The sequence below is a fragment of the Meles meles genome, chromosome 2 (genome assembly GCF_922984935.1).
Source record: "Meles meles chromosome 2, mMelMel3.1 paternal haplotype, whole genome shotgun sequence".
Classification (NCBI taxonomy): domain Eukaryota; kingdom Metazoa; phylum Chordata; class Mammalia; order Carnivora; family Mustelidae; genus Meles; species Meles meles.
Window position 1 is genome coordinate 147,049,289 of NC_060067.1, and position 16,350 is coordinate 147,065,638.

A 16,350-nucleotide genomic window follows, 5' to 3' on the forward strand; every position below is an offset into this window, starting at 1 on the left:
ATTGGCATGCAGTTAATAAGAGTAGATTTTGCCCCTAATGTTTTCATTCTGTTCTCCCAACTAGACTCAGCCCACTTCTTCTCAAAGACAGTAAGTTGAACAACAGTTATGATTCTAAAAATTAAAGTTTCCTATAATTTTAATCGGGGTATATAATACAAAAATTCTATCCTTCTTATGTCTCCAACCTACACATTAATTTAGTTATTTCAAATTCAAAACAAACTGAGATTAAAAAGCTAAAGCATCAGAAAGATTCCAAGTTCTACTCTCCATGCAACTCCTCTTCGTGAGACATGAAGACTGTGGTAAGCCCAGACTGAATAAGGACAAATGGAAAAAGAACCACTCTGCTGACCACATATGCATTAACTTCACTTGGAAGCATAGATATCCCATAACTCTTCTCTGAATATGCTCTCCTACTCCAGTGGTTGGCTGGAAAGTCCTGTAAATCAGCCACACTACTGAAAACTGAAGGGCCCCGGGCTACAATCAGGTGTGGGAAGGCAGGAAAACAGCAACTACAGAAACATTTTCGCATTCTCCTCCCTAACTAAACAGTACTCAGGTTCTACAGTTAATGAAGTAAAGTTTAAGAGCTGAACAGTTAAAATAAGACCAAACTATCAAAAAGTTTGGAAGAATTTTTAGGTGCTTTAGTTTTCAAACTAAGGACACTTTATGCTCCGCATATCCATTGAGAGCAACAATACTAAAAATTCCATGAGATAAGTTAGAATGCCATCTAGGACTATTTTTTATAGCCATCTGCAATCACCCTGATAATTTTAGCAAGAACAAATGATCTCAGATTGGTGTGGAAAGAACTGATGTAAAGGAATAGGAGGAATATGTCCCTGTTGACTTGAGCATGAAGAAGGAGGGCTGTGGGAGGGGGAGGGTGTGCATATGTATATGAATGTGCATATGTGTGTGCGTAGGTGATAAGGACGGTGAGGGATAAAGGGAAGGGAGGAAAAATACCTTGCCTCGCTTTCAGCCTTACACCAAGTTCTGGCATACTTATAAGCAAGTTTCAGCAAAGTGTGATGCAGAATTCCGGGGTGCATCTGGAAAATGGGGTCCTCCTTGAGTTCCTAATTTCACTGTCCTCTCCCTAGAGCAAGAATGTGTTTTCCCTCCCAATACAAAATATACCTTCTAAGACAAGAGGGGGCAAAGGAGGTAGTAGGAATAACTGTTCCAAAAATAGAGTAATTACAGTAAGAGTTTTAAAATAATTTTTCATTAGTCATTCATCACTGCTGGAGGTCCTCTTACTTTTTTCCTGTACATACAAGTAGCCTTCTGCCGTGAACTGACTTGCTCGTTTATGGTCCTTGGGATTCTGTCTTATTTTGTTCATAAGCTCTTCCACTTCTGACCTTGTTCCTTCAAAACGATTCCGTGTCTGAAACAGATAAAAAAACACATGTAAGGTTTAAGTTCTCATATGATCTTTTTCATGTACATTTTTAAGTCTCTGGATAACTATAATTAAATTGGTAGGATTTTTCGATAAACTTCTTGAAATATACCCATCCTTCCCAGTGTGTCTCTTTGTTAAGATTACCGTTAAAAGAAAAAAAATTAATGGTAGAATAGCTAATAGAGGAGTCTAAGCTAAGGTAACTGAAGGTTCTTTACTCTTGAAGCTTTTGAACATACCAAGAAGGCTTGTGTTATTCAACATAAGAATTCGTAGTGCCATATCCCACAATATTACTAAATCTTGGATTTTTTTAAAAAGTAGGTCATAAAAGATCTGGGAAGTCTTTGCTTTGCACAATCAATCTGACTCACTAGTATTATACCAGCAGAATTAGGTACTCAGAACCTAAAAAAGTTAATTCTTCTCTGCCAACTGATAAATATGAGGTCATTTTTGCAGGTCATGGTAGTTGCAGTTGAAATGACATTTCTCAGATAAAGGAGAGCGGGGAAAGGAATCTCATGTACAAATAATGTCTTTGATATCTGGAGAGATAAATCACATTTCTGAAACCCAGGAGACTTGGAATGCTAATATCTCTGTCACACGGATACACTGGAAATGTACATGCAAGGTGAAGTGACGAAATTACCAAGGCAAGCATGATGAGTCAGCACCACCAAGTTCCTGGACATTTCTTTTATCCACACTCGAAAATAACTGTATTAACATCAAAAAACTGCTGATGTGAAGTTGTGGAGAAGTGGAGATAAAAAAATTTTTTTTATTGAAATCCCTCCCCTCTCCTCCCTAAAATGAAAGAGGTTACCAAGGGTCCTAGAACAGAAAAATGGTAGAATGGTACACATTTTTTAGGGGAATGGGAGTCTGATAAATGTGGATTGCAAAGGGGAAAACTTATCTGCAGAAGCTTATTTTAAACACAAGCTGAGAGTAAAAAAAAAAAAAAAAAGTACGTACTAGAACAAAATGCAGGATTGCAAGGAGGGTGGGACTCATCTATTAATGGCCAGTCCCCTCCTTCCTTCCTATGTCTCATGCCTCCAGGATTTCTTATCCCCCATTTTAATACCGATTATACCCGATTTTATTTATTTGCCTCATTTGTCACTTTACTTAGATTTCTCTCAACCCTCACTTCTTCCTGAATGTGTGTCTGTGTGTGTATAATATTTGTACATACAAAGACTTTAGAGATATTGCAGGTTCGGTTCCAGGCCACTGCAATGAAGTGAATATTGTGATTGAGCAAGTCATATGAATTTTGGAGTCTCCTAGTGTATACAGAAGTTATGGGTACACTATACTGTAGTCTACTAAGTGCACAATAGAATTATGTCTTAAAAATGTACATATCTTACGTGTAAAATACTATTTGCTTAAAAAAAAAAAAACAAACCACTAACCATCATCTGAGCTTTCAGTCATAATAATTTTGCTGGTGGAGGATCTTGCTTTGATACTGACGGCTACTGACTGACCGGGCTGGTGGCTGCTGAAGGCTGGGGTGGCTGGGGCAATTTTTTTTTTTTTTTTAAGATTATTTATTTATTTATTTATTTGACAGAGAGAGATCACAAGTAGGCAGAGAGGCAGGCAGAGAGAGAGGAGGAAGCAGGCTCCTTGCTGAGCAGAGAGGCTGATGTGGGGCTCGATCCCAGGACCTCGGGATCATGACCTGAGCCGAAGGCAGAGGCTTAACTCACTGAGCCACCCAGACAACAATGATATTTGGTAGCATTTTACCCACAATAGAACTTCTTTCCAAACTGGACTCAACCCTCTCAAACCCTGCTGCTATTTTATCAATCAAATTTATGGAATGTTCTAACTTCTTTGTTGTCATTTGAACAAATCTTCGCGCATCTTCACCAGCAGTAGCTTCCATCTCAGGAAACCGTTTTCTTTGCTCATGCATAAAAAGCAACTCCTCTGTTCTAGATTTATCATGAGATTGTAGCGAGTCAGTCCCTTCTTCAGGCTCCACTTCTAATTCTGGTTCTCTTGCTGTTCCCACTCCATCTGCAGTTACTGCCTCCACTGAAGCCTTAAACCCCTCAAAGTCATCCTTGAGAGCTGGTATCAGCTTCTTCCAATCTCCTGCTTATGCTGATATGTTGACCTCTTCCCATGAATCACGAATGTTCTTCGTGGCATCTAGCTCTCAACAGTGGGCTGAGAATACTCAGTAAACCACGCTGCTAACAGATGTGCTGTCCTCCAGACCTTGTTGCTCCATTCACAGAGCACAGGTGGAGCAGATTCAGTCTAATGCTCAAGGGCTCTATGATTTTCAGAATGAGCACTGGCTTCAACTTAAAGTCATCAGCTACATTAGCCTCTAACAAGAGTCAGCCCGTCCCTTGAAGCTTTGAAGCCAAACATTATCTACATTGAAAATCTGCAGTGTAGCGAGGCCACCTTCATGAGTTTTCTTAGCTGGACCTTCTGGATCCAGCTGCTTGCTGCATCTTCTCTTCCTCATACTCTTCCATTAGGGAGACAGCTTCTTCCTTAAAACCTCATGAACCAACCTCTGCCGGCTTCCAGCTTTTCTTCTGCACTTTCCTCACCTCTCTGAGCCTTCACAGAACTGAAGAGAATTAGGGCCCCGATCTGGATTAGGCTTGGGCTTAAGGGAATGTTGTGGCTCGTTTGATCTTCTATCCAGACCACTCCAACTCTCTCCACATCAGCAATGAGAGTGTTTTGCTTTCTTAGCATCCATGTGTTCACTGGAGTAGAACCTTTAATTTCCTTCAAGAACTTCTCCTTTGCACTCACAATTTGGCTGTTTGGGGCAAAAGGCCTAGGTTTCAGCCTATCTGAGCTTTCGATATGTCTATTTCACTAAGCTTTCTTCTAGCTTTTGATTTAATGTGTGACTCTTCCTTTCACTTGAACACTTAAAGGCCAATATAGGGTTATTCACCGGCCGAATCTCAATATTGTTGTGTCTCAGAGAACAGGGAAGCCTGAGCAGAGGGAGAAAGATGGGGGTGTGGGACGGCTGGTCAGTGGAGCAGTCAGAACACATACAACATTCATTGATTACATTCACTATCGTCTGTGGGCACAGTTAGTGGCACCCCAAAACAATTACGATAGTAACATCAAAGATCATGGATCATGATCACAAATGTAATAACGAAAAAGCCTGAATTACCAAAATGTGAGACAGAGACACAAGGTAAGCAAATACTACTGAAAAATAACACAACATTGTGTGACATAGATTGCCGTAGACCTTCAATTTGTAAAAAACAAAAACAAACAAACAAAAAAAAAAACCCACAGGATCTTTGAAGCTTAAAAAAGCAGAGCACAATGGAGTAAGGCATGCCGGTACATACACACATATACAGATACGTGCATGCCGTACAGATGCCGGTGTGCACACACACACACACAAGCACACACCTGCACACACGCAGACATTCCTGTTAATCTCATGAGTTGCACCCAATACTTTCATTACTTATAGTAATGCTCAAATTGTCCTGGGATTGGACCAGCAGGGGCCCCTTCTAGCTCAATCTTGAATCTTTTGAGATGCTCCCTTAATTGAGTAATCCCTTACTTTCTGGTCCCAAAAGGAGTCTGATACTTTTTCTGTCCCGGTCCTAGAAGCAATGATTTTTTCCCCCTAGAAGCCCTTGTTCCTTTTGGTGGAGTGTAGTATTTGGAAACCAAAATCTGGTCACAGTGTGTCACAGTTAAAGGGGTGTCACTACTTCTGTGTGTTCCTGGCAGACAGAAAACTACACAGATGTATATATATGTACACAAAGATAGGTGGCGTTTTCCTTTACATACATACATTTCTATGTGTTGCTATATTGAAAAACTCACATGTTCACACAACAAGTATAACCCCAGTCCAATACTCCAGTTTTTTTCTAGCCCATCCCTTCCCAATTTGGAAGATTTGCTTATTTATTTGACAGAGAGAGAGAGAGAGAGAGCACGCGCGCATGTGCATGAGCACACACAGGCAGGGGGAGGGGCAGAGGGAGAGGAAGACAGAGAATCTCAAGCAGACTCCCTGCTTAGCAGGGAGTCTGACACAGGGCTTGACTCATGACCCTGAGATCATGGCCTGAGCCAAAATTAAGAGTCAGTAGCCTAACTAAACCACCCAGGCACCCCTCCCTTCCTGATTTGATACATTTCTTTTCAGAGAGTGAGAACTCTAGCTCCCACTATTCTCAATCTATTTGTTCAATCTATGTGTTCAATTAACACATCTGCTCAATATAATCAATCTCCCAAACACTCCAGCCGCCTCTTCTGCAGGCTGCCTCTATACCCTCCCCACTCCCCATCATCCCCACTTTCCCTGCTGCAGACCCCGCCATGGAGTACCACCTGCCTTACTGTCCGACTTTCTCAGATGCATAGGACTCTACACTGGGGAGGGAGGAGAATGATTTTACCATTTTAGGTAAATTATGAATAAGAGTGAAAATTGCATTTTTTATTTTTTTATAAAGATTTTATTTATTTGACAGAGAGAGCATGGGGGGGTGGTCAGAGGAAGAGGCAGACTTCCTGTGGAGCAGGGACCCTGGCAGGACTCCGTCCCAGGACCTTGGGATCATGACCTCAGCCAAAGGCAGACATTTAAGCAACTGGGCCACCAGGTATCCCTACATTTTTTAAAATTTGAATATAAATAATAGAATGGCTAGAAACTCGCACTCTCCAATTCTAAGTTCCAGGTAAATATTATCATCAAATAATAATAATGTTAGACTGGAAACAGTACAGTAAGTGACCAGTAGAGTGTTTACACTGTGGCTGGCACAACTGAAAATACTTTTTGGTGATTTAAATCTTCAAAATAACCTCTAAGATAGTCTGTGCTATCCATTGTCAATAAAAAGGAAAAGAAAAAGGAAATTCCTTTCCTAGCATGCTTTCCTAAATAAATTTCCAAATAAACCAGTCTTAAATTAAGGCTTATAAATTAAATATATTATTACGTCACCTCTTTGGGAGGAGGAGGATTCAATTTGGGGACCAGGCCGGATTTCAGACACATCTCAGTATGTCTAGAAACCTGGTGGGTCAGGCTTAACATAGGTTGACTCCCATAGTAAGGGAAAAAGGAAGACGAGAGAGAGGAGGAGCTTTTCACAGTGTTATATCCAGAAATAAAGCTTTCAAGGCAGAGGGAAAAGGCTGATTCCAAGCACAGATAGCCATTTTAAGTTTTCCCATCCTGGCCCTATGACCTCATTCAGAGAGGAAAGGAAGGCAAAGTATAATTAAAAATACAAAAAAGGAGGGTTCCTTGGTGGCTCAGTGGTTAAGGATCTACCTTTGGCTCAGATCATGATCCCAGGGTCCTGGGATCGAGCCCTGCAGTGGGCTCCCTGCTCAGCAAGAAAGGAAACTTTTGGGGCGCCTGGATGGCTCAGTGGGTTAAAGCCTCTGCCTTCAGCTCAGGTCCTGATCTCAGGGTCCTGGCTGGGATCGAGCCCCGCATCAGGCTCTCTGCTCGGCAGGGAGCCTGCTTCCTCCTCTCTCTCTGCCTGCTTGTGATCTCTGTCAAATAAATAAATAAAATCTTTTAAAAAAAAATACAAAAAGTTTTCATGAAAGAGCTGTAAAACATGAGGGTGGGTTCCATGCAGCCCTGCTTTAGTAACCTTGCAAAATAACCTAACAGAAAAGAGGTTAACGCCCCTACACACACGCTCACCTCTCTGTAATCCCCATATTCCCCCAAACGCCCCCACGCAGAGAGAGGTGGCAGAAAAAGGAACGGCAGCAACAGACCCCAGGTGAAAAGGTAATAGAGTCTAAATCCCATATAAGACACCTTCCACAGGGATGAGGGAAACACAGTTTAGAACTGGTAAGAGGTAGAAGTGAACGGAGATTCACCCGTGCCTAAATCTTAGTTTCTACAATTGAAGGGACTCTTTTGTCACCCACAAGTTGCTGAGGTCTGGGCAAGCAGATGGCCGTATCAATACATTCCCCAGCTCCTATGTTAACGGGCCCCAGACATGCTATGAGAGACCCATTTATATCGCAGCACAGAACCTGAAACCAACCACCATGGTCACTTGGAGGGAGTCCGCCCAAGTTCCAATGCTGGACCTGACCCAAAAGCAGTAGGACAGCAGGAAGTTACTGTCCTCAGTGTCCTCATCTGTAAAACATGAATGACAAAATCTACACCATAGGACTTCTATGAAGACAAAATGTACAAATTCCAAATAAAGCATACGGGTAATAGCTGGTCCACAGTAATAAAATAAATGTAGATAACATTACTACTACATTCTACAATGACTATTACAATGTCACCGTAAAGTGACAGTTATTCCCTGTCAAAGGATAAAGGAAAATCTTCAATATCAGTCCAACAATTCATTGTTGTAAAGCTGATTGTAAGCGAAAGTACACTTTAAAAAATTTTTTCAGAATATAAAACGAATACACAACATTATACAATAGAAAGAAGGAGCATAAACAGTCCTGCCTTCGGGGCAGAAAGAAAATGTTTAAAAGCGATTGAAAGTGACCATAAATCTATCCCTCAGAAATAAGGACTTTCATACTTTTACACAATCACTTCCAATCCCTTAAAAAAAAAAAAGTCGTTTATTGTTTTAGTGTTCTACTTTTCTCACAACACTGTAACAAAAATATTTGGGCATATTCTTAAAATCTTAACTATTCTTGGGCTCTTCTGGGGATTCTTCATGAATTCTAAGATTTCTCAAATTATATTTCCTTCTAGGAAGAATTCTATTCTAGTTTCTCTTTCCCCACATTCCTCTAGGGATAAAGATAACAAAAGTTGAAATTTAGTTTTTTAAAATATACTTCAATTTTGATGCAACTTATATTTTTCTTGAAAATCTATTTTCTAAAAGCCATCTTGCTGTTTTGCTTTTCATGTTTTACTCTGGATTATGGAAAGTCGAAGAGGAATAAATTGCTTTCAAAAAAATAAAAGAGGTGTTACCATTTTTACAACAGAAAAGGTGAAACCAGATGGGGAAAACTAGGTTGTTTTCATTTTTAAGTAACTTTTACCTTTTTTTTTTGATTTTATAAAAGGATCTTGCTGTTTTTTACTACAAATACTTAAAAGTTGACCAAAATTATCCATAGCCTTAGAGCGTACAGATAGTTAATATTAAGATTTTAATATTTGGGTCTGCTTCCTTAACAGATAAATATACATTGCATTAAAAAAAGACATATAACTGGGATTTTTGTAATCTGTAGTTTTCTATCGGCAGCATTTTCCCTTTATTACACTAAAAGCTGGTATCATCAGGGAATGAGCAAAATGGCCAAGAAATAACCAAAGCGCAGCAACACTCAGGTACAGCAGGTGGGTACCACGGAAGGAGTGGCACGCGTTTCAAAGGTGTCGGTGTTTCTGAAGGGAAAAGAATGAGCTTGGAGAAAACACCCACAGCAGAGACACCTGGACCAGGTGTTCTCAGAACTGCAGGTGAGGTGGAAAGAGGAGGCTCTGGATGAAAGAGTTCTAGGAGCAGCATTAGGCAGAATAAAATGAAGAGGTGAGTATTTAGAGTAGAGTTCTTAGTGCCATTTCCTGATGAGGACCCTTGAATTGCAGAGGATACAGAGAAATTTTCCAGCCAACCATTCTTTGCCCATTTCTCTATGGGAAATGACTATTATCAAAGGTGTAAGTTAACTTCAGAATGTCGTAAGGATATTAAGCAAGTTATTTTCCGAACCATTTTAAGGGATAGCTTATTTTTAGGTTTTGCTTCTAAAACTTCAGGACCGAGCATTGCTCACTTACACTGAAATATTTAATCTCTCAAAATCATTCTGGTGTAAATAAGGTAACCATATCCCTTGTACTACACAGTCATGTTACAGACTACGTCCATCTACAAGCAAGCTGTGCAGGGATAGTTTCATGGAAGCACCCAGGAGACACGTTGTACACCACCCCTCACCCCAGACACCAAGGCAGAGCCAGCATCGTGGGCACATAGCCCGTGCAACAACACAGGACCTTGTGCTCAGGCCATGTGCTTGGTTTAACACTCGGCTGTTACAGTCTTGAAATTCCTCATTTTTAAATAAGGACCCTGCCTTCCCATTTTACACTGGCCCCACAAATTATGGAACCCATTCTGCCTGAAGGTTCTCATCCAGGCCAGCCCTGCATTTGACAGATGACATCCAGAAAGGAGAAGTAAATTTCCATAAGTTATACAGCCAGGTGGTAGAGGAAAAAAAATTGAGGGTATAATTAATCTTCTAAACTAACTATATAGCGTTCTTTTTACAAAACTGTATTCCATTCTCTGCAAAAGTACTCTGAAAAATCGCAACAACATTAGACTATTCTACTACCTACAGAGACAATTTTAAAATTAGAACTAACCTATACATACAGATACATTTTGACATTTTTTTTTAGAATTCTGTTCCACTATAGTCACTGATAGTGGGGGGTGAGAGTGGGGGTGGATATTCTTTTAGTTATTTAACCCAGCTCAGCATCCAAATAATCTACAAATTCAAAATGACACTTGAATTACCAAAAGAGAGATAGACAAAGAGATTTATCTACACTCCCAAATGTAGGGAACTAAACAAAATACTTAGAACTGAAATCTACACAAAACCTTTCTTTCTCAGTCTCTATGATGAGATCAAATTCAAAGTCAGGCACAGAGTCCCATCCTTCATATGTCTTTCAGGATGAGTTAGAATGTGCTTGTCCCAAAACTCACTCACTTTTTTTTTCCTGAATGAGGTCTAACATTATACTAAACATAACCTGAAAAGAATTTCAACGAGGACACTTCCAAAGCCAACTTAAGTGCTGAGAGGAAAAACATCCACCACCTTATGATCAATATCATCTATGTTATACTATTTGATACCGCTTTCCTAAATCTCTTTATCCAAGACTTCTCTGAAAGCATACATTTTCCAGGAAAATAATATAGACCAACAGGAACCGTGAACTCAATACCTTGGTGAATATGCATAAACACAGGGAAGAAATTCCTCTTGAACCCAATGCCTACTTGGGATTAAAAATCAAGTAAGATATGCAGGTAATAGAAATGAGGTCATAATAACTGAAATGTCTTACATGTAAAGTGGAGTGCTCCTTTGTTTGTTCCCTATGCGAAAGACTAAAAGTTATAAAGGTTTACCCTTACAACTATACCTACAGAAGGCAATATGGTGACAATTAACACTGCTGTAGGACATATTTTAAAAGTTATTAAGAGAGTAGACCCTAAAATTTCTCATCACAAGAAAAAAATTCTTCTGCAGCTCTATGGAGTGGTAAACATGAACTAAACTCATTGTGGTAATCATTTTGCAATAGGTATGTCACATCAATACACTGCACAACTGAAACATACACAGTACTGTATATGAATTCATCTCAATAAAACTGGAAAAAATAATAAAAATAAACTATGGGACTCCTGATTAAAAACATACACCTAATGACTTATCTGAAAGTTAGACAAGAAAAATACATTAAAACAAATCTTAAAACAAATTCACTATCTTAAAAAAAAAAAAAAAAGAGCCACCAGGTGGCAGAATTCCTGAGCCTCACCTAATTGAAGAGCAGTTTGTTACACTGAGAACTGACCAGAAGGTGGCAACGTAGCCTCAGTTTCTCAACACCAACAGCTCAGCCTGGTCTTAGCTTAAGGCTTTTCATATAGCAAAATGAAAATACACATCTCAAACATCCTCTTATACCAGAAAGCTTTCATTTCCTTACATTCTGAATGTTGATCTGTAGTTCCATCTTGTAGTGATTGAAGTCTTTGGCAAGTTCATGGCCCTGATGATAGAAGGTAAACATTCCCTGAAAAAATGACAGCATCTAAGACAAAGGGGAAAAAAATGACATTAGCACAAACAAAAAACGCAGGGTGGAGGGAAAAAAAAGAATAGAAACAGTCATGTATTGTGCCCCCCCTTTCCCCCAACATCCCACTATGATTCTACTGAAGATAATTAAAAGAAGTCACTAGAATTCAACTAAATCTAACTACATATTATTTATTAATTTGTCCTTTTACAAATGAAAGGTTTGTGATTTTTCCTTAAAAATCAGAGCCATTAGATATATTTGAGAGTACCGTGTACTGGAGAAATGGAGTTCTGTATCACCCATTTGTTCTTTCAGTCAAGAGAATCTCTATATTCATTAATAATTGAAATCTTATCACCATAGGTCAATATAATCTATAATGAAAGTAAAATCACAGAAACAAAGAGCTAGAGGCTCTCTCCAGTGGTGTTCAGTGCAGTGTGACTTCTCTCTGGTGTCTGCGGACTTTCAGTGACTGCGGCAGAGACGGGTAGAGACAGGGTGATCATTAAGCTCTGAGTTCTGACCTACCCTCACCTGCCTCTCTTGATTAAAGGGCACCGGCTTCTGCCCAACATGTGAGTGAATTTAAAGTGATAAAAAGTGATTTGGGGTCAGAATTAGGGAAATTCTGAAATTCAATTTCCCCATAATGTTGTGTTGCACAAGTTAGGAATCTGGGACGCTAATGTCAAGTGGCCAGCAGGGGTCAATCCCCAACTTCAGCTCTGTTATGAGACCTTGAGCAAATTACTGAAACTTTCTGTACTTCTATTTTCTTATTTGCTTAGTGGGATCATAAAAATATCTCCTTATGGAGTTAGTGTGTGGAATAAACACATGAGCATGGTGAAGTATTAGAACAACGACTTGAACAATGATGGAGCACTGTAAATGCTCAATAAATGCAGGTCATTATTAGTATTTCACATAAAAGAAAGCTTTATGGAGATGAATTTTTCTATTTAAATTAGGTTAATTCTAGGGGTGTGTAGGTGGCTCAGTCGCTTAAGTGTCTGCCTTCAGCTCAGGTCATGATCCTAGACTCCTGGGATTGAGTCCTGCATCTGGCTCCCTGTTTGGCGGGGAGCCTGCTTCTCCTTTCTCTCCCCACTTCATGCTCTGTCTCCATCTCTGTTTCTCTTGATTAAATAAAATCTTAAAGAAATAAAGTTAATTCTATTATCTAACTAGACCACTGCTTCTAAGAATGCCAATTTTAAGTTTATCATTAGTGGTTATTTTTTTTGCTTCTCAAAATCACACATAGAAAAAAAAATCACACATAGAATGAATAATTGTATGGGATGTAAATTCTATCTCAGTAAAGCTTTTTTAAAAAATCATAGGCAAAAGCACCTACATTAAAATTAATCTTGAGAATCATGAATTCCAGTGTTTCCTGGGTTTTTTTCCACTAAAACCCACAGTATGAATTACCCTTTACATATACTCATGTGTTCATACACATTATATATATATATACATATATATATACACACACACACACACAAATATATAAAGAACTAAAGCTATTAGAACATATCCATATAAGCACAAACACAAATCACATGTCTGTAAACAGGTCTATAGATTAGCCAGAGTAACTCACAAAATAGTTTCAAGTGCTTCACCTGTTGGTTCTTAATTTAGGTTGCCATGACTTACTTGTGTTAGAAATAGTTTGTTACCGATAATTGTTCAAAGTACCAAAATTTGGACCGATGTGCTTGCTTCCCAACAAGCTCGAGCAAAGGGGAGATTATCCATCAACAGCACCACTGTCTCTCCCAGCCTAACATTTATGTCACAGGGCTTTTCTTTAAAGGGCGGACCTACGATAGGGTGGCAGAAATTGCACCTGACTGCCGAGTCCTGGAGAAATAATATTCCCTACATGTTGCTGTGCCAGTAAGGTTGAGAACCACGAATTTGTAAGGTGATTCCTTGACGTCATGGTGATGCGTTCACCCTTTTTAATTTTTGATGCTTTGCGCTTCACGTGTATGCACAATGGCCCCCAGCAATGGTAAAATCGATCTAGGAAGAAAAATGTTTCTATTATATCACAAAAATCTAACAGTGGAATAACCTTCTGTGATACTTACAGGCTCCACAAACTCAAACTTCTTTCTTTCCTGGATTTCCTGAAGCTTACAGACATATTCAAGAGACAGTTCATAAAAGTGCTGCCGATTCTGCTCCACTTGGATATCTGCCTGTGGTAAAGCAACAGAGGCTGGTTAAATCAGAGATGGTGAGGAGTGAAACTCTTGACCAGAGGTTGGCAATGCTCTAAGCCCCATGCCAAATATGGCCCCCAGCCTGTTTTCCTACATAAAGTTGTACTGGAACATAGTCACAGCTACTGGTTCATATCTCTTCCATGGCTACTTTCCTGCTGGAGCAGCCAAACTGAGTAGTTGCAAACTAGGGACCTAACCGCCTACAAAAAAAGTAATTTTTACTATCTCACTCTGTAGAAAAAGTTTGCCAGCTCTTGCCCTTTATGAGACTGGCCCCAAGGATTGAACATCAAATAGTGTGCCTCTTCATGAAAAACTCACATCAACCCCAACTGATACCCAAGGCTGAACCATACATGCATAATTAAAACCACATAACCATTATTTCTGTTGACAAACCCTCTAAGAATGCAGTTGACCTGGGAAATCTAGTCACCTCAGGACTCATAACTAAAGGCGGGTGGTGAGGAAGTGGCAGCTAGGGTACCATGTCAAGAATCTGATTCTCAAATACCATATGATCTAGTAATTCCACTTCTGGGTATTAACCCAAAGGAAACAAAAACACTACTTTGAGAAGACTGACTTACTGTAGCATTATTTACAATAGCCAAAACGGGAAGCAGCCCATGTGTCCACTGATAGTTGAATGGATAAAGATGTGGTACATATACATACAATAGAACATTACTTAGCCACAAAAAAGAGTGAGATTTGCTGATGGGGGGGCACGGGGGGGGGGGGGGGGGCCGGCAATCACTGGTAACAACATGGATGCACCCAGAGGCTGTTATGCTAAGTGAAGTCAGTCAGAGAAAGATAAATACCACGTGATTTCACATATTTGTGGAACCTAAAAAACAAAACAAACAAACAAACAAAAAAAAACCTAAGGAACAAAAAAGCAAAACAGACCCATTAAAATAGAGAACTGATGGTTGCCAGAGGGGAGGGGTAGGGAGGATGGGCAAAATGCATGAAGTGGGGAGGAGATACAGGCTTCCAGGTATGGCAGGAATGAGTCATGGGGATGAAAGGACAGCCTAGGAAATATAGTCAACAGTACTGTAACAGTGTTATATGAAGACAACTGATAGCTGTACCTGAAAGTAATGTAACATTATGTGTCAACCATACTTCAACTAAAGAAAACATAAAAGAACCTGATTCTCAAAAAGCAGGCCAGGGCTTGAAGCCCATCTATAGATAATCATGCTCAGAGGTCCTCAAAACGTGTCATCCTTTGGTAGTAAACAGACATCGATGGTCAGGAGACTATTCCGGGAGGTGGGGGGAGTTCCACCTTATTTTGTCTAACTAGAAGGGACCTGGGGGAGAAACAGGATTCCATGGGAAACAGCAGAGCAAGAATGGTCATCCTAGAAACCACTGTTACAAGGCATCACAGGTTTCCTAAGTTGGCCAATTTTAAATGTATTTATCCAGACATCTCTCCAAAGAGAATATATAAATGGCAATTAGCACCTAGAGAGATGCTCAAAATCACTAAGTATTATGGAAATAAAAATACAAGATACCACCTTACACCCATCAAAGTAATAATAATAATAAAAACAACAAAACTAACTTAAAAAAAAAAAACAGAAAATAACTGGCGTTGAGGATGTAAAGAAACTTTTATGAAAAGCAGCATGGCAGCTCTCCAAAAAAAAATAAAAACAGGATTATCACATGATACAGCAATTCCATTTCTGGGTATATACTCCTAAAAACGGAAAACAGAGACTTAAAAGATTTATATAACCCTGTTCACCGCAGCCTTATTTACAAAAGCTAAGCAGCAGCAACCGAAGCGTCCACTGACAGATAAATGGCTAACAAAATGTGACATATAGATAGAGATAATATTATACAGTCTCAAAAAGGAAGGAAATTTGGGCACATGTTACAACATGGATGAACCTGAGAATATTATGCTACATGAAATAAGCAAGTCACAAAATGATAAATACTGTAGGATTCCACTTTTATAAGGTACCTAGAACAAACTGATAGAGACAGAAAGCAGAAGGGCTGTAATCAGGAGCTGGGGGAAGGGAGCTAGGGAAGTAGTCTTCAACAGATACAGAGTGTCAGTCTTTGGAGATGAGAAGAGTTCGAGATATGGAAGGTAGTAGTGGCTGCACAAGAACGTGAATGTGCTATGTGTGGAATAAAGCACAAAGCTTCTAAAGCCTCAGAAGGTCCTGAGTGACGTGAGTATCTTTTATACCTAGATAAAGAGCCCCTCTGGAACACACCTGTGTTTATGCTACTGAGATGGCAGGGTGAGGCTTCTAAGAGCACCAGGAAGACTGATTAGGGGGCTGGACCTTTCAGTCCTGCACACTGACCTCTAGCAATGGGAGGCGGGAGGGCACTAGAGACTGAGCTCTGTAAGAACTCTGGAACATCCACGTGGCTGCACGCATGCGAGTGTCTGGAGAGGGACACACCCCAGTTCCATGGGGACAGAAGTTTCTGTGTTTGGGACCCTTCCAGCCCCCACCCTGTGTGGCTATTCATCTCTATCTTTTATATTAGTCTATATGATAAATCAGTAAATATAAGTAAGTGTTTTATCTCGGTTCTGTGAGACACTCTTAGCAAATGAATCAAACTGGAGGAAGGAGATGAGGGAATGTTGAAATTAGAGCCAGTAGTTCAGAAGCACAGGAAATAACCTTGATTTGCAGCTGGTATCTGAAGAAGGGACCGTCTTGTGGGATGGAGCCCTTAACCTGTTGGGACTGATGCAATCTCCAGGTAGACCGTGAGAA

At 39.9% G+C, this 16,350-nt stretch overlaps 1 protein-coding gene across 5 annotated transcripts in view; it reads right to left on the reverse strand.

Moving 5' to 3' along the window:
• ARHGAP10 (Rho GTPase activating protein 10) overlaps positions 1 to 16,350 on the reverse strand; it is a 325,433-nt gene that overhangs the window by 191,153 nt on the left and 117,930 nt on the right. For all 5 annotated transcript variants that reach the window (XR_006817443.1, XM_045997932.1, XM_045997933.1 and 2 more), the window contains 3 exons: positions 13,433 to 13,543; positions 11,229 to 11,333; positions 1,285 to 1,414 (listed from right to left, as the gene is read on the reverse strand). Coding sequence is in view for 4 of the 5 variants with exons in the window: in XM_045997932.1 (XP_045853888.1) it covers positions 1,285 to 1,414; positions 11,229 to 11,333; positions 13,433 to 13,543 (346 nt within the window). In the remaining variant the exon portion in view is untranslated. The remainder of the gene's footprint in view (positions 1 to 1,284; positions 1,415 to 11,228; positions 11,334 to 13,432; positions 13,544 to 16,350) is intronic.